This window comes from Arachis hypogaea, chromosome 18 (genome assembly GCF_003086295.3).
Source record: "Arachis hypogaea cultivar Tifrunner chromosome 18, arahy.Tifrunner.gnm2.J5K5, whole genome shotgun sequence".
Taxonomy (NCBI): Eukaryota; Viridiplantae; Streptophyta; class Magnoliopsida; order Fabales; family Fabaceae; genus Arachis; species Arachis hypogaea.
In genome coordinates, this window is record NC_092053.1 from 8,453,669 (window position 1) to 8,471,383 (window position 17,715).

General features: G+C 37.0%; 3 protein-coding genes across 3 annotated transcripts; all 3 read right to left on the reverse strand.

The window, feature by feature from the left end:
• Positions 1–1,130: 1,130 nt before the first annotated feature.
• On the reverse strand, positions 1,131–2,737 carry LOC112771553 (protein VASCULATURE COMPLEXITY AND CONNECTIVITY). The gene is made up of 3 exons (XM_025816327.3): positions 2,441–2,737; positions 1,765–1,970; positions 1,131–1,578 (listed from the first exon to the last, which is right to left on the reverse strand). The coding sequence occupies exons 1-3, from the start codon at positions 2,543–2,545 to the stop codon at positions 1,401–1,403; spliced, it is 489 nt and encodes a 162-aa protein (XP_025672112.1). The 5' UTR covers positions 2,546–2,737; the 3' UTR covers positions 1,131–1,400.
• Positions 2,738–6,284: 3,547 nt separating this feature from the next.
• LOC112771750 (transcription factor bHLH117) lies at positions 6,285–7,224 on the reverse strand. Its single transcript, XM_025816561.3, has one exon. The coding sequence runs from the start codon at positions 7,215–7,217 to the stop codon at positions 6,522–6,524; it is 696 nt and encodes a 231-aa protein (XP_025672346.1). The 5' UTR covers positions 7,218–7,224; the 3' UTR covers positions 6,285–6,521.
• Positions 7,225–14,117: 6,893 nt separating this feature from the next.
• LOC140181637 (uncharacterized) lies at positions 14,118–17,644 on the reverse strand. Its single transcript, XM_072225759.1, has 4 exons — positions 17,031–17,644; positions 15,907–16,649; positions 15,702–15,789; positions 14,118–15,609 (listed from the first exon to the last, which is right to left on the reverse strand). Exon 4 carries the CDS (start codon positions 15,148–15,150, stop codon positions 14,305–14,307), a length of 846 nt encoding a protein of 281 aa, XP_072081860.1. The 5' UTR covers positions 15,151–15,609; positions 15,702–15,789; positions 15,907–16,649; positions 17,031–17,644; the 3' UTR covers positions 14,118–14,304.
• Positions 17,645–17,715: the final 71 nt, after the last annotated feature.

A 17,715-nucleotide genomic window follows, 5' to 3' on the forward strand; every position in this document is an offset into this window, starting at 1 on the left:
TTGTTTATTTGTTTGTCTTACATATATTTGACTAACTAAAATTGTTTATTACCTCAATTTATTAATATCACTTTAAATATTTATTCTTAATTTATTTGAATGTTATTAGAACATAAAACTTTAGTTCAACTTAAACAATAATCCAAAATGAGTGAGGATACACATTTTGCTCTTAATTATGTTGTAACATGTAATCTTTGTTACCTTTATCTGGGACGTTTAGTTCAATCTTCAGTGTAGTTACTATCAGCAGCATCCTTCTAATAATACCATTCAAAGTTAACTGTGTTTTTAAAAGATTTTAGAAATTTCGTTTTACACACATATATAAATATAAATAATGTGTTTTTTATATTTAATTTCCATAATCGACATCCAATCATGAATCATGATAAACGACACAAGATTAAAGAAATTTGATAAAGGATATAAATAATTACATAGCCCACTCAAAATAAGAAAATTTAATTTATGTGACAGTTTTTAAATCCTGAAAAGGTTTTACTAAATTAGTAGAAGCTACTTACAAAACGATTATAACAATGTTATCAGTAATTTTTTTTTTAAATGAATCTGTTATATTATTTCAACAAGGAAAAGTATAGGGTACCAACATATATTATCTGCCAACTTATTACCAACAATAATTAATTATTATATTTTAAACACATATATAAAGAGATACATCCAAAAAATATATCTATAAAGACACTTCTATTAAACACAGCCATAAAAAAGATATTTTTATTAGACACATCCACAAAGACACTTCCATTAAATACAATTATAAATAAGAGTTAGCAGAAGTTGGCAGAAATGCTGTTAGTAACGTAGCGGGATTGTTTCAACAATGCCATGCTATTTACCAATGGCAGCATTACCTCTTTCCACGGGTACTCTATCTATCCCTACACGATTGATGGTGAGTCTAAAATTTTAACTACAGAAAATTTTTAGATGATTTATTTGACAAGTAATCCATTTGTTCTTGTTTTACTCTTTTTTTCCCCTAGTGGCCTAGTCATTTTTATCAATAATCCTCATCCTTGAATGAAGATTGTTCAGTATTTCTCTTATTTCTTGAAAATTAAGATGCTAACATATATATAAATAAAAGAATCTTTAAAAAATATGTAAGAAAAAAGTACATTTTATTGTGACGAGTTTTTACTTAATCTCTTTGCTACAATTACAACAAATTCATTGGATATAAAAGAACGAATTAATAACTAAAAATGAATTTAATAGCGAGAGACATACAAGATACCTAAAAAGTTGCATCTTTTCTTTAATTTCCTAGCATGAATGGCTTGGACACATTTGCCATATATATAGAGAGAGAGATAAACAAACTCTCATCAAAAGCAATAAAGCACTCGAGAAATTATCTTACACACTACTTAATTAAATGTGGCGGTGGCAGAACCGTAATATAAAACTGAGAATAGGCCATGAACAAAACAAGAAATGCCACCAATGGACAAGAAGTGATGGTGTGAAAATCCACAAGAACCGTTTGAACCGTGGTTTGATTTTGTCCCTATCACCAGCAAGATCATTCCAACAGCCAATGCAATCCTGACCAACAAAAATATGGTTTCAATAAACACTTGTATACTTATTTTATTTTATATTGGGCCGATTTCGACAAAATTGCAAGCTCGACAGATTAGTCCTTAGTATATCATGCCGAGAAATAAACAAAGAAGTGAATACAAATAATACAACTCTAAATCAAGTGGTGTGGAGCTAGAGAGACATTACCATGCTAAAACAAGGCAAAGCATGGAAATTTGCTTGTTTGAAGAAGCCCTATTAATCCCTTGTTGAGAACAAAGGCAACTTAAGCCACCCATTAAACAGACTATAGCATGGGCTAGCCCCAAAAGTATGGCTGCGGCCAACCCCATTTGAAAGGCCTTCTGACTTGGGTCTCTACACTCAAATAGCCACAATTTTAAGTGCTGAACCTGTTTATCAAACACAATCATTGTTGTCTCTTAATTAACATTTACTTCAATGTATTAAAGTAGGTAGTCCTTTAATTTGAATACACTTTTTATATGTTTATAGTAATATTGTGACGTAGAAACTTATTTTGATGAGGTAAAAATTCTTATGATTTTGTATTTTATATTCATTTTGTATCAGTGTTATGAAATTACTCGTTCCAAAAGTTTAAACTGAAAGGAAAAGGTAAGATCTCCTGTTGGGTTTATTTAATTTTTTCGTAAGTCTTTTTTTCCTCTTTTTATTTATGTGATACTTATTTTTTCACCTTTAAAGTTTATCAAAAGTCAAATTCTATATTATAAAATCACTCATTTCAAAAACTTAAATTGATAAGAGAAAGTAACATAAATGATTATATTTCTAACAGACAGTTACCAAATACAACATTAAAAAATCTATATATATAACTATATATCTCACAGCATACCTTGTTTTGTGCAATTTCAGCCTCTATGCCAAGAATCCCAGCTGCAACATCCATGATTATAATCAGGAGACAAAGAAAAATTCCTGTTGATCTAGTAGGGGCCATTGTTGTGGACGAATTTAGCTGTCTGTTTTTGGTTTGCTTCTTGGCAAGTACTAATTGGAAAATAGTATAGTGGAGTGAAAAGATACGTAGGGGGCAATAATATTTATATACATGAAGAGTAAGAAGAAGTTGAAACAAGTGGGAAAAGTTTCTTTTGTCCAAACTGTACAAATAAACTTTAATATGCTTTTGTGTCTTATTTTTTTCTTCTCCGGGGTGCTGGATTCGTTCAATAGAGTGCAAGGAAAGTAGGGTATAAACCAGCTCATAGTATATAGCATGCGTGGCTATAGGTATAAATCTAATATCCACATCTACATACATTTATATACCGCCGTATATTATCCTAAATAATCAGTGTGTAAATTTGTAATGATTGTGTTCTAAATTTTAATACGTGCTTTCTTTATACTATTAATTTATTCTCCTTTTATGGGGTTTGATATTTTATTTCTTGCTAGTTGCTATAAGCACAATTGTAAAATCGATACATCAATTAATAAAAAAAAAAAAAAAGCGTAGTGAGAGATAAAAATAAAATAAGTCAAAATATATTAAATCAATCAATTGATTAGTCAATTATGGTATGTAACTATGTATATAATAAAAATTAATTATTAATCAATTATAAAATACGTATTTAGCATCTCAAAAAAATTTATTATACTATAATAAATAAGTTTGATTATTTTATTATTATAAATTTAATTATTCTATTATTTTACTTATTTTTTTTAGTTTTTTTCTTCCATTCCATCATTTCTTAAGTTCCACAGGTTAGATTCTTATTTTCTTATTGAGCGAAATTGTCTAAAATTATTAGTTTATAGAGAATTAAAGTGGATTTAAGAATAAATCACGAAATGCTATGGTTCTTAATTTTTTTTTAATTTATTAAAACTAGAATTTTTTTTTTTAGAAAGTCGTATGTATGGTGTGGGAGAAGATCCTTCATATTTTTCGAGATCCACCTTATAATATGGGGTCAAAAAACTAAAATAAATCATTTTAACCTTTAGAAGTTATAAAAAAAATAGATTATCTCTTTCACATTCAAGTTTAATTATATATTTAATAATTAGTTATTTAATTAAAAATATATAAATTAATATGTATGAATATATATAAATATAATTTGAATGATTTTTTTTATACATAATATTTTTGTTAATCAAATGTCATAAAAGTTGCTAAAGTTGCCAATGTGTCTCACTCTCATAATCTCAGGTAAGTTTTTTGTTTTTTCTTTACCATTATTATTGTTTTTTTTTTTTTTTTCCCTATTTAATCAAAGAACCAATGAAATGGCATCACATGACCACGTGAGGTAAGGCATCACCGTTAAAGCCAAGAATATAAGTGAGGTGTCTGTAATGTCGTAAGTAACACTGAACTGTATGTGTTGATGACAACAAATTAGTAAATAACTTTATTCTAAGCGTTATTTTGTGTTATAGTTCTACATTATTATGTTACTTGCATGACAAGTAAATAACTTCGGGACAATAGTTATTAAGTCTTACAAACATTATTTCCCATGTTTGTTAATGTCTAAACATGCAAATTAAAGAATTCTCTAAATTGAAATGTGTCAACTTTTTACATTTACTTTTTTTTTGTATTATTATTCAGCAGAATTTAATTGATAACGAAGATCCAGCCTTATACATATATCGATTTCAAACAAAATTTGAAGTTAAACCTACAAATCTAAACAATAAAATACTTAACTAGCATATACTTCTTTATTTGTTTGCTAGATTTTTATTAGCGAAATGGAGAACTAGCATTAGCTTCTTTTTGGTTGGGGTACACGTAAAACAGCCCATTTCTGACTGTTGGGCCTTCCATATAAAATCATGCCACCTTTATAATTTATTATGTGAGTTTAATTTTGATATGGTAAATAATTTTATATATTTATTTAGTTAAATTTATGTGCTTAAATAATTTTTTAAGTAAGAATGTTAAATATTAATTATTTTTATTAATTTAATAATTCATAATTAATTATTGTGTAAAATTTTTTATTATTAATTATATATAAAAATTAAATTCATATTATATACTTAAAAAACCTTTTTATACACAAAAAGTAATACTACAAAACTCTTAAAAGATTTCACCCAACCAAAATTTTGAATTTCTATATACCAAAATATTGAATATACAAAATCACTAGAGTTTAATTATGATGTATTGATGGTGGTTCAATTCTATTTTTTTTAATGTTCATTTATTAATTATGATGTATTAATGGTGGTTCAATTATTATTTTTTTGAATGTTCATTTATATAATTAATATGAAAATTAATCATTTTTACTGATATAATATTAATTATTTAAATACATGTTTGAAATTATTTTATTTATTAAAATTAATCTTTTAATAAAAAAAAGAAAAAAAAAGAAGGAAATAAGTAAGTCGAATACTAAAATAGGGTCTAATAAATTCAAAAACACCAAGCCACATGATAAATCATTTGTAAATCACTAGCAAAGGAAACAAGATGCTTGGTATAAATTTAAAAAGCAATAAATGAACGAAAAAAATTGAAAAAAAAAAGGTTTAAGTAGGAAGAATAAGAAGGTGTCAGTGATTCAAGTCTTGTAATATCATTAGAAACTGTTGCATAATTTTTTTTTATGGTGACGCTTCAAATAATTAGCACCGGTTTTTAGGAAGAAAAATACTAGTTATTTTTTAACTTTCCGTCTTTATTCAATCTTTTTAAAAATTAATTATTATTTAATTAATTTAAATATTAACTTTTACATATTAGACTATTAATTGTTCAAAAAATCAAAAAAATTATTTATTTTTTATTTTCTCTCTTTTAAAACTTGAATAAAAGAACATATTTAAATAATATCTAATTGATTAGAAAATTATAAATAAAAAAAATTCTAAAACAATTTCCAAATGAACATTTACACATTTTTATTTTTAATATTGGATTAACAATGGTATTTTTTTTTAATTATGAACTCGTGTAGTATTTTTTTTAAAATGTGGGATATTTAATTTAAGGAGTAAAAATCGAACAGTCAAATTTTTAATACAGAAATTAGACCGTCCAATTTTTAAGTACAAAAATCAGATCATCGAATTTGTGTACTCGGACCCTCCGATTCGTGTTTAAAAAATTAAAAAAATTTGGAGTACATCAATTTTTTTTTAATTTTTTAAACACAAATCAGAGTACCCCAAATTTTTTTAATTTTTTAAACATAAATTGAAAAGTTTGATTTGTATACTTTCCAAAATTTAAAAAACACAACAAAAATTACAATGTTAAAATATATCATTCTTCTATCTTAATATCTAAATTTTTTGGCGGAACACTTGAACAGTTTACACTTTGTTCAAAATAAAAAGGATTATATAATTATATTATAATATAAGGAATAGAAACAGGGACGCTTATTAAACAGGAAAATTCAAAACAAAAACGTTGTTTATATAATAAAATTAATAACTAAAATTAATTATTATATATTTATGTATAAATATATATATTTTATAATAATTGTTAATCTTAATTTAGTATATACTTAACATCATTGAAATCAGAGTTATTATATACTTAATTTAACAAATGATTATCCGTGTGAACCGATAGTCACTAACGATTGTAGTAACGAGTAAGATTGTACGGTAATAATTTAGTTGTTATTACGAAGTAATTCTTAACCGCATGCAATAATAAAAAAATCAAACGCACGAGCCACTCACCATGATCATCATGTAAATCTCTAATAAGTCTAACCAAGTAGTATTAACATACGGCACAATACCCCAAGAGAAAGAGACTCTAATTAATAAGTAAACGACAAAAAGAAAATTGAAACGGCATGACAGAAACTGATCGAGAGTGAACACACAGTTAGCAGCAACAAAAAGTTAAAACGACAAAACGGAAGCAGAAGCAGAAGCAGAATAGGAATGACGCCATATTCACACAATCCAAAAAGTTAGTTGAAGAAAGGTTTTGAATCAGACACCATGTTCATGTTGGCGTTCATATTCTGAAGGAGAAGCCTCCGCTCCGAGAGTTTCGTCAGCAACCCTAACTGCTCCATTGAGAAGACGCACAAACCCTTCGACGACATCACCGTCTGCGCCACCGGAGAGTTCACCAGCACCTGCAGCAACTGGTTCCTGTTCAGCCTCTCCAAGTCGCCGAACCCGAACACACAGCCGCCGCCATTGTTGAAGGAGGGTGACGGTGGTGCGTGGTAGGGCATGGATTGAAGAACGGAGACCTGAGCCTGCAAGAACTTAACATAGCTGTAGGCTTGTTCGAAAAGTGTGGCCTGATCCATCTTCTTGTCCCATGGCATCAACTTCTGGAGGCAGCGAGTCTTCTCGCTGAGCTTCTGCCTCCTCTGGCGAGCAAAGTTGCTCTTCGGAGGAAGGGGTTTTGCGCGGAGGGAGGACGGCGGAGACGATGACGATGATGAACACGAAGAGTAGGTGAGGCGGGGGCGTTTTGGGATGAAGTTGAAGTAGGGTTCAAGAGTGGGGTGAAGAGTGAGGTGGTTTGGTAGTTGTGGTTGTGGAGGGTGGTCGGTGAGGAAGGAGAGGAGGGAGGGGTTGAGGTTTAGGAGTGATTGGAGGCTCATTCCTGAAAACATGGGGTCTATGCTGTAGGGCTCCATGGATATCATCAATTGCCAAATTGGAGACTCCAAATTGTCTCTTCATTTATATACATTGGAGAGACACGTGGAGTGGAGGAATTGGATGAGAGGTTAGAGGTGAGGGAATTACCTTTCATATACAGCTGGCTCTCTCTCTCTCATTTAGTTTGTTTCTTTGTTTGTTATATATGTGATGGGCGCTGCTCTGCTCTCCGTACTCATGCATGCTCGTTTCTACTTCTTTTCTTTATATATTTTAATTTCTTACTAGGAGTTTATGGGCGGGGTTTCATTCCCTCCTTCCAATAACATCTTTATTATCTAGCTTCATTACACTTCATTTAATCTCTTTTAATTCTATACAGCAGGTCCGTTACAATATTAATTATATAATAATACATATAAACACAATTACTTTGATTTATTCTTACATAACGAATCCATTCACATATCATTTGAATGGGCATGAGTATGAAATGATTTGCAAAGGAAACGAAAAAAGGGAGGGGGTATATGTGGAATTACGGTAAAAAATATACTTAGAGGCTTGGAATTTGGTAACGAGGATATATATGTGGTGTGTTGATGTTAGCATGGGTGGCTTTACACGTGACGGCACTGGAGACGGCTATATAAAAACCCATATGATCAAGGAATGTTGCACAGCTATGATAATTTTTGTTGTACTAATTCGTGCAATGAATATGTAATTCAATCATATAGCGCTGCCACAGCCGCTCCATTTGTTGTTCTAAAGTGAAGCATGCACTACAGTCTGCAGACAAAATGTCAGAGCAAAAAGAATACACCAATACTCTCATTTTTCGTCTTATATTTACTATCATACCATGCTAGCTATTACCGTTAAATAACACACAGGTGGTACAGGGCAACCTCCTCCAAATCTGTGTATGCCCCAACATAGCATCCCATAGAGATAAAATATGATTGAATTCATACACCAAAAATATTGCCCGACACCATGCTTTTCTAATTCGATAGATATATAAATAGTAAGAACATGTAGGTGGCTTCTAGGGTGGGCCTGCGATTTCTGGTGCTGCGAGAACCAGCTGTTTTATGACATGCCTTAAGCAGATTGGAGTATTTGCCCCCCCAAAAAAAAAGCAGTTTGGGGTATAAGTTGTAGGTATTTTGTGTTGTTTTGTTTTCTACCGGCTAATAAAAAAGTTAGGGATTACCACTTTTTAAGATAATTATCCAAATATTTTCTTAAATTTTGGATCAAATGTATAAATAATTTGTTAATTACAAAAATCATTACCCACTTATAGAAAAAAAAAAGTATTTTTTGTTTTTTCTGTTGCATTTAAAATATTTTTTAAAAAATTTTATTGTTAAAATAAAATATAAAGTATTTACCTATTTTAATTTTCAAAAAATTCTTAACCAGACATTTTAATTTTTAACTAAAATTGATTATACTTTACTCCTTCAATTGATTACTCCCTTAATTGTCAAAAAAAAGAGGAGAGGATCCATTCCTCTATTCTACTTCGTTGCTCTTCTCGTAAGTTCTCATTTCTTTTTTTTCTTTTTTATTTTATTAATTTCTCTGCATATTTTATATTTTATTAATTTTGAATCTGATTAATATGGCAGTGGAAGGAGAGGTGGAGCTAGTGCAGTATACGAAGATGGTGATGTTGAAGAGAAAGAGAAAGACATTAATTTATGGTGATCTTGACAATGGGTCTTGGTCATAAAATTGGATTATCAGAGACGGCAAAGTTGGAAAATAATTTGAATTCAGGGGCTGAATGTGGCATTTTATCAAATGGAAGATCAGAATTCTTCACAAGTGAATCTCTTTTGAAATTGGATGTTTATAAACTTAAGAATTCTGCTTTCATCAGAGATTAGCATTTAAAAAAAAGAGAAAAAAACTAATTATTTTTTTTATTGCTATTTTAAAAAAGATTGTGGACAAAAAAAGGAAGAGGAAAAAGATGAAGAAGGGAAGGTCTTTCCATGGTCATATGATATGTGAAATAGTGAGCGGAGGATTCTTGTGAATTAGGAGAGTGAGGTTCTTCGTTGGATGCTAGAAGATGAGGAAGAAGATTATAAAAGCACAAAAATGAGGTATTTTTGGCACACAAGAGCCTAGGGATCAATTTGTCCCTTGGATTTGTATCACTTAATGTCCAACTCACCCACTAAATGTTACACGTTGGACAGTTTTGTTAGGATTTAACAAAGCAAAATGGCTCAGGGACCAATACGACTCACGGAATAAAATGTTGGAGACTCGCAGATTAATTAATTTTAGTTGAGACGATAATGTTTGGTATGAAATTTTTTGGAAATCAAAATGAGTAAATACTTTAAAATATATTTTTATTTTTAAAATTTATCAAAAATTTAAAATATGGTCAATTTTATGATACTTATGAGTTGGTGTTTAATTTTTGTCTATATTACTTTTTATGACAAATTTTAAATATTTAAAATTATTTACTTTTATATTTGAGTAAAGTATCATTTTTGTCTCCAATATTTGAGATAAATACTATTTGTGTCCCTAACGTTTAAATCGTCATATTTGTATTTCTAAGGTTTGTAAAAGTGATTTAATGTTATCTTGCCATCAATTACAAATCATGAGTTTTAGTTGGAGTTTTGAAAATCTTTTCTTGAAATTAGAATATAAATGTCTTGGATAGAACCGATGATCCACTCTAAAAAATAGCTCATCAAAAATTGAAACTAATCCCTACAACATTTACATAATTCACTTTTCTAAGGACATAATTGAATCTAAAAACAAATAGTAGGTACAATATTAAAATCGAACACATTCAAGTAAGACCTAATTGAGAATGAATTGATAAACCTAATTAACATCACCGTTCTACCAAATCTTAATGTCCTTCCTCAAAGAAGAGGTACAAACTCGAGAGGCACAGATCAGCAGCGGATGCATCACCGCAAACCATTGGCCTTGGTTCAAGCACATGAAGAACATCGTCGAGAACTCGCTTTTCGCGGAAAAGTTCATCAGTGGCAACGAGGACAAAGCCATCGTAACCTCCTGGACAACTGAAAAGTTTTGTTATATAAATTTTCCATATCTAAAAACTGAATTTCGTTAATTATTTAATATTGACTTCACGGCACGACTACATTAAAGTTAAATGAAACTTTTTTGGATTTAAATAAGACACTTTAAATCTTAAAAGTCAAAACCGGATTAGGCCCAAATGTAACCAATTTAATATTTTATCCTAAAATAAAATTTAAAAATTAAAAAAAAAAACTTTTGATATATTTAAAGGAAAAAAAAGGTACTTTATCAATTGTCGTTAATAAATTTAGAGAATACTTTTACTATAATAACTAATAATTCAATGAGAAAATGATAAAACTTTTTTTATTTAAAAGAATTTAATTTTAATACACTAATAATATAAACTATTTTATATCGTCTTTCAATAACCTCCAACTTTTTAGAATTGACCATTCATGCTAATTGAAATACATGTAAAGTTAGCTTATATTAACATCCATCAAAATTAAATTAAAAAAAACCAATGCATGTGTTTCCGAGTTACATAATCTGACATCAGAAAACTTTTAAAAAAGCAACCAATCACAACATTTGCTCCCTCAAGTCACAAAGGACCAATTTAGACGGCAAAAAATGTATATATATTTATATAGTTTTATTTTTATTCAAAAAAAAAAAAGAGCGAAAATAGAATTGTGTAGCATTAAATTTAAGGCAAAAAAACTAGAATAAACCAAAGAAAGTTACAAATTACCTAAATGAGCCAAAATAAAATTCGTTTCAACAATGAGCCAAATCCTATATTTATATAATTCGAACCAGCATGGTTCGAACTTCATTCAATAATAATTCGAACCAAGGTGGTTCGAATTACATGGAGAGAAGTTAGTTCAAGTAAATCGAACCAAGGTGGTTCGAATTACAGAGAAAGAAACTGCAGCACATAATTCGAACCAAGTTGGTTCGAATTATTGGGGAAACGTTGCATCAAGTAATTCGAACCAGGCTGGTTCTTACACAAAGGCGAATTCGAACCAGTCCGGTTCGATTTAGTGGTAGACAGTGCAGTATATATATGGTTGTAAACGTGAGTTGCTCTCATTAGAGGGTGTAAGATGGCTAGTGAGGAGAGTTTTGTGGTTTTGGTTCACCACAGAGGATCCATTAAGAGAAAAACTCGCTCCGGTGTGAAGTTTACAGATAAGGATCCTCTCTGTATTGTCGTGAAACCAACGACGAGCTATGATGACCTTGTTAGATCTGTGCTGATGAAACTTGGTCTGGAAGGTGCGAAGCGAGTTAAGAAGTTTTTCTATCGCATTCCAATCACTGTCTTGCAGGATACCGTGAAGTATGATTGTTTCACGATTGGTAGTGATGAGGACATGCAAGTCATGTTTCTATGTCGGAGGCAGTTTCCCGAGGTGAGGACACCAGAGTTGTTGGCAAAGCTGGTTGATGTGGTATCCAACTCAGGGGGTTCGAACCGGAATGCCACCACTGAAGCCGCGGCAGCCGGTTCCAGTTCTAGGCCTGCCTTTGCTTCTTCGTCCGTCCCTGTGTACGAGCCAGCGGTCCACCCAGTCGCCTCCCCGTCTTTTGCTGTTGATCTCAATGATGGAGTAGGCGACGTGGTAGGATCAGTTGATATTCTGCCGAACGCTTTACAGGGAGTTCCACCGGTTGGCGTCGGAGACGGAGTGTTGGGTGATGTAGAGGAGGACGACGTCGAGCCGGATATGATTGAGGATGACAGCGGCGACGAGGTTGGAGCGACTGAGCCTGCATTAGCGGTCGGTGGTTCTAGTTCTGGCACACAGCAGTATCCACCACATTTTTCCTCTTTGGACCTGGATGCCATGAGGCAAGAGGGTGTTGCAGGGCACTCTGTTGGATTCGGAGCTAGAGATGCTGAAGGGACTGCTGGTTTGACAGAGTTCCAGGTTGGTCAGCAATTTCAGGATAAAGATGAGGCCCTGTTAAGTGTGAAGACTTACAGCATCCGGCGAGGGGTACAGTACAAGGTTGTGGAGTCTGATCATTGCCGTTATATGGGCAAGTGTTCTGAGTTTGGGAATGGGTGCACATGGTTGATACGACTGAGTCTGCGGCAGCGCAAGGGCATTTGGGAGGTCAAACGTTACAATGGACCTCACACTTGTCTTGCGACCTCCATCTCGAGTGACCACAGGAGCTTGGATTATTATGTGATTTCGGTGTTTATTATGCCAATGGTTAGGGCTGATGCATCCGTCAGCATCAAGGTGCTCCTAAATGCCACGGCAGCACACTTCGGGTTTAGGCCGACTTACAGGAGGGTCTGGATGGCGAAGCATAAGGCAATTGCCCTCGTATACGGTGACTGGGATGAGTCATACAACGAGCTCCCCAGGTGGGTTTTGGGAGTGCAGTTGACGATGCCCGGTACTGTTGCAATCCTACGGACGAGCCCCGTTCGAGTTAGTGGACAAGTAGACGAGTCTCAAGCTTTTTTCCACAGACTTTTCTGGACGTTTCCACCGCTCATCCAGGCATTTCGCCATTGCAAGCCCCTAGTTAGCATTGACGGCACCCATCTGTATGGGAAGTACGGGGGTACTTTGCTCATCGCGATTGCACAGGACGGGAACTCCAACATTCTACCTGTTGCATTCGCACTAGTAGAAGGTGAGAATGCAGAGTCTTGGTCATTCTTTCTCTCCCACCTTCGACAGCACGTGACACCGCAGCCCGGTCTTCTGGTTATATCGGACAGGCATAACGGCATCAAGGCTGCGCTTGAGGCTCCGGACGGAGGTTGGTTACCTCCATCTGCATACCGTGCATTCTGCATTCGACACGTAGCGGCTAATTTTGCCCTTACCTTCAAGGGCAAAGACGCGCGTAGGCTTCTAGTGAATGCCGCATATGCCAAGGCCGAGGTTGAGTTTGATTACTGGTTTGATATTCTTCGGTCTGAAGACCCGGCGATGTGTGAGTGGGCGAACCGGATTGATTATTCCTTGTGGACTCAGCATCGTAATGAGGGACGAAGATTCGGTCACATGACGACGAATATCTCCGAGTGTGTGAACTCAATCCTGAAGGGTGTCAGAAACCTCCCTGTATGCTCTCTGGTGAAGGCAACATACGGAAGGCTTGCGGAACTCTTTGTTCGCAAGGGGAGAGAGGCTGAGGCCCAGATGGGAACCGGACAACAATTCAGTCAGTACTTGGTGAAGTGTATAGAGGCCAACTTGAAGACGGCCAGGTGCTTCACGGTGACTTTGTATGACCGGGATAACTCCGAGTTCACCGTAGCCGAGACCACTCCGACGGGTTCTTTCTCACTGGGTACCTACAAAGTATCGCTTGCCTCTCGGACCTGTGACTGCGGGTACTTCCAGGCGCTTCATTTCCCGTGCCAGCATGCACTTGCATGCTGCGTCTACTCACGGGTTACCTGGTCCTCTTATGTTCACAGCGTGTATCAGATTAGTTCAGTGTTCAGTGTGTACCGGATGGGATTCACACCACCGATACCGGAGGGCTTCTGGCCACCTTACGACGGGCCCACCGTGATTCCGGACCCTGCCAAGAGGCGTGCGAGAGAGGATCGTCCGAGATCCACTAGGATACGGACGAATATGGACGAGGCAGATCCGAACCGGCCAAAGAGGTGTGGCCTCTGTCGCCAACCCGGACACACCCGTCGGAGTTGCCCACAGCTTGGAGGATTGTCTCACACGGGGGGCCAGTAGTAGCGATGTTGTTACTGTTAGTGCTTATTGATTTTTATTTTTCCTGTTACATGTTATGTTAGAGGACTTATGTAATCTGTTGATCTTTTTACCTTCTAGTAATGAAAAAGTTGTTTCTGAATTTGAGTATAGCTAGAAATCCCATAAATGCAAAAGTTGATAACTAAAGTGTTATATGATTCAATAATAATACATATTCACCAATCCACTAGGTAAATACCAGATTTTGAAGTACAATAAAATGAAGAAACAACAAGGAAAAACAGCTCTAAAGTAACAACAGTAGTCCACATGGGTATCATACATGAATGAACCGTAACGTCCAAAATACATGAAAAGTAAATCATCTAAACAAGTGGGAGCCTGTCCCACAACGACGGGGTACCCGTGGCCTCTGACCTCTGCGGATAAACGGCTCCTCATCCTCTATCTCATCCGCGTCCTCATGCGGGGCAGGCTGTGCGGGTGGCGTAAAATGGACAGGTGCGGCAGACGGCCCGGCGACAGACTCTGATGCAGCGGTGTATGCGGAAGGTGGGGTACCTCCCAAACCAAACTGGTCACCAACAGGTGTCGTAGCAGGCTCGTTCAGATTAACATCTAAGGGTGCCTGCGTGCCGGGGGTCTGAGCACGCCTCCTGCCCGGCTCGTCCTCCTGCATGATAGCCGTAATCTCCTCTAGAAACCGTGGACTGCCGAAGTCCGCGTCAAGCGTATCTGCGCCAAGGAAGTCCTGCCACTGTGATCCGGGAATAACCCATGGAGTACCGTCCTGCTGAGGCTGGTCGTCGGCGGGTACTCCAACAAAGTAATGTCCAAAAGGTCCCGACCCAAGTCCAGCGTCACTAGGCTCAGCCCCGTCACCCATCCCTGAGCCATACCACTCACCTCCGTGCACCCCATCCTGGGTACTAACACCAGCAACTGCAGCCGCCCCTGTACCATCCCTGCCCTCGGGCCCATGCTGATCATCGTCATCGTCCTCAAGGTCAGGTGTAGCGGCATGAACCGCAACACGCCCTCTACCTCTGCCAGGCTGGCCTCGTCGTCGACCCCCAGCGGGGCCGGCCTCGTCATCATCTTCCATAGCACGCTCAAGCCACCCCCAGTCACGCTGGCTACGCCGTGTCCCCACGCGAGCTCTCCTCTCAACCCGCCGCCTGTCCGGCACGTCGTCAGGACGATCCATCTCAGGAACTCGCCCAGCTCCCCGCTGTGAGGCCTCAACAGGAATAGCAACGGCTCTCGGATCCCCCAACTGCGGATCCGAAGACAAGAACCTCTTCCCGTGCTGACTCCACCACTCCAGGAACTCATGCGACGGACCAGGGTCAGCAACAACATCGAACCTCAGCACGCTCTCCGTACGAGACTCTCAATAGAGATGCCACTTCTGCAAATGGTGGGGGAACCATCGATCGCCGCCTCTGCCGTCCTTCGACATCAGAAAGTCGATGTTCAGGGCGGGATGTGGACGGGGCTGCTCCCCTCCAAACTGCGGAAGAACCCTATCTATCTGATGCCATTCTATGACGGCAAAGTAGATAAGCGACGTAACAGACCGCCACAGCACCATATGCCGAGGCTCCAAAACCTCGGGATGCACGACCTGAAGTACGTCGGGGCTGCTGTACGGCATCCAGATAAACTGCACCAAGAACTATACAGTGTCAGGGCAACTCATGAACCCAACTCGTAAAGCGTGGTTAAATAAAGAAACTTATTAAGTAACATACTGACCTCTCTAGCCTGCAACCGGTCTATCCAGAGCCTCCACATCTGAACTCTAGGACCATTCTCGCTACTGAAAGGGATGTAACCTGACCACCTGCATCATGCACATGTCTTACCGCTACTTAAATGTGTGCTTAGGGTATCCAATACATTATAAATGAACACGTAGTTATATATAGTAAATTGAAATAGACAAGGCTTAGTACAGTACCTCGAGGCCAATGGCTAGCTGAACGTCTCAAATCATGCAGGCCTAAACCGAGGAAATCGCCAGAAAATCCATGGCTGAAGTAGCTGAAGTGGGCCCGCTAGCTTGATAACATTTTTGTTCGCCACTCGGCACATGCACCGGTACAACCATGCCAGTGCTGTAGAACCCCAGCTGTAGGTCCCCATCTCCTCCAGCCTAGCTACAAACGGAAGCCATCTGATGTGAATGCGGTTGCCGGACTTGTCCGCAAACAGCTGCGTGCCCAACAACATCATGATGTACGCACGGGCATATCGACGCACAGTATCCTCATCAGCTCCCTCCGGGCACTCACCAAAAGTCTCCTGAAACCAGCTGCAGTTGACCGCGTACTTCTGAACCTGGCTAGGAGGAGGTACCACTCCAAGCAACTCCTCGAACCAAACCCAGGCTGGACGGCCACCCTCGATGTATATCTGGAACTCTGATAGGCAGCCGCTGACGTAACGCCCGTCCACTGGCAAACCCAGCTGGTATGCCACGTCCTAGAGTGTGATCGTGCACTCTCCGAACGGCATATGAAATGTGTGCGTCTCCGGACGCCATCGCTCGACGAACGCACTGACAAGGGTCTCGTCCAACCGGAACCATCTATCGTTCAGCCTTGCAAGATGGTAAAGACCTGCCATCTGCAGGTACGGAACGTATCTATCATCGAGGAGCATGCCCTGCTGCCGCCGCATGCTCCTGATGCATCGCTGAGGCTGCGGAAGAAATGAACCGCATTATTAGAACCAACTTAATTACCAGTGACAAACATAATCAACACGATAATTGATAAACCAAAAAATCGTACTAAATATGACCGCTTAAAAATCCAAGAACGAGAACCACTTGCATAAACAACTAACATAAGAAACCAGCATAAACCACTGACATGAAAGATCTAACATAAAACCACCACAACTAAACCGCTAACATAAACCACTAACATAAACCGTTAACGTAAACCACTTACATAAACCACTAAGATAAACCACCAACATAAACCACCAACATAAACCACTAACATAAACCACCATCTAACCCGATGCAAAACCACTAACTCACATGTACCGGTAGAACAAAGTTATTTCCGTACTAACCTCCTCGTTGATGACCCCAGCTATATGGGCAACTCCGTCCAAGCGATATAACCGTGCCGGATCGTCCCCCATCAGCAGAGTATTCCGTTCAGGTCTTTGTCGGAGAGAATCTGGGTCGTTTTCTCTGAGATTTGATGGAGTAGGGGAAGGTGAGAATGGTTCGAATGAGGCTGATTCGAACTCCTTATATAGCGCAATCACTAATAATTCGAACCAGGGTGGTTCGAATTACTTGAAGACCTAATTCACCTATAATTCGAACTAGCTTGGTTCGAATTACATGCAATGCTAGTCGAACCAGCCTGGTTCGATTTACCTTCAACTATTTCTTGGTAATTCGAACTGGCCTGGTTCGATTTATTGCTAAATGCAGTTCGAACTAGCCTGGTTCGAATTACATTAAAATACGATTTGGCTCATTGCTGAATCGATTTTCATTTTGGCTGATATAGGTAAATTTGAAGTGATGTTGGCTTATTATGGTATTTTGCCCTTAAATTTATAAAAGTAACATCTTCCGTGTCTAGACACATAGTTTCTTTTCCAGTTTTATAGAACTGATGGACCTGGACCCCCTCCTAAGACAAAGAAAGAAGAAAAAAAAAATGTTGATAAAGTTTCAAAAAAAAGAAAATTTCGAATTCGTAAGAATTCTAATATTTCCGCCAAAGTTTAAAAAAGAAAA

Coding starts and splice junctions, on each gene's coding strand:
- LOC112771553 (XM_025816327.3), bottom strand. CDS start 2,545: ATGGCCCCTACTAGATCAACAGGAATTTTTCTTTGTCTCCTGATTATA. Junction 1,971..2,440: donor CTGAAATTGCACAAAACAAG/GTATGCTGTGAG, acceptor TTTGATAAACAG/GTTCAGCACTTAAAATTGTG. Junction 1,579..1,764: donor CTTTGCCTTGTTTTAGCATG/GTAATGTCTCTC, acceptor TTTGTTGGTCAG/GATTGCATTGGCTGTTGGAA.
- LOC112771750 (XM_025816561.3), bottom strand. CDS start 7,217: ATGATATCCATGGAGCCCTACAGCATAGACCCCATGTTTTCAGGAATG.
- LOC140181637 (XM_072225759.1), bottom strand. CDS start 15,150: ATGGATCGTCCTGACGACGTGCCGGACAGGCGGCGGGTTGAGAGGAGA.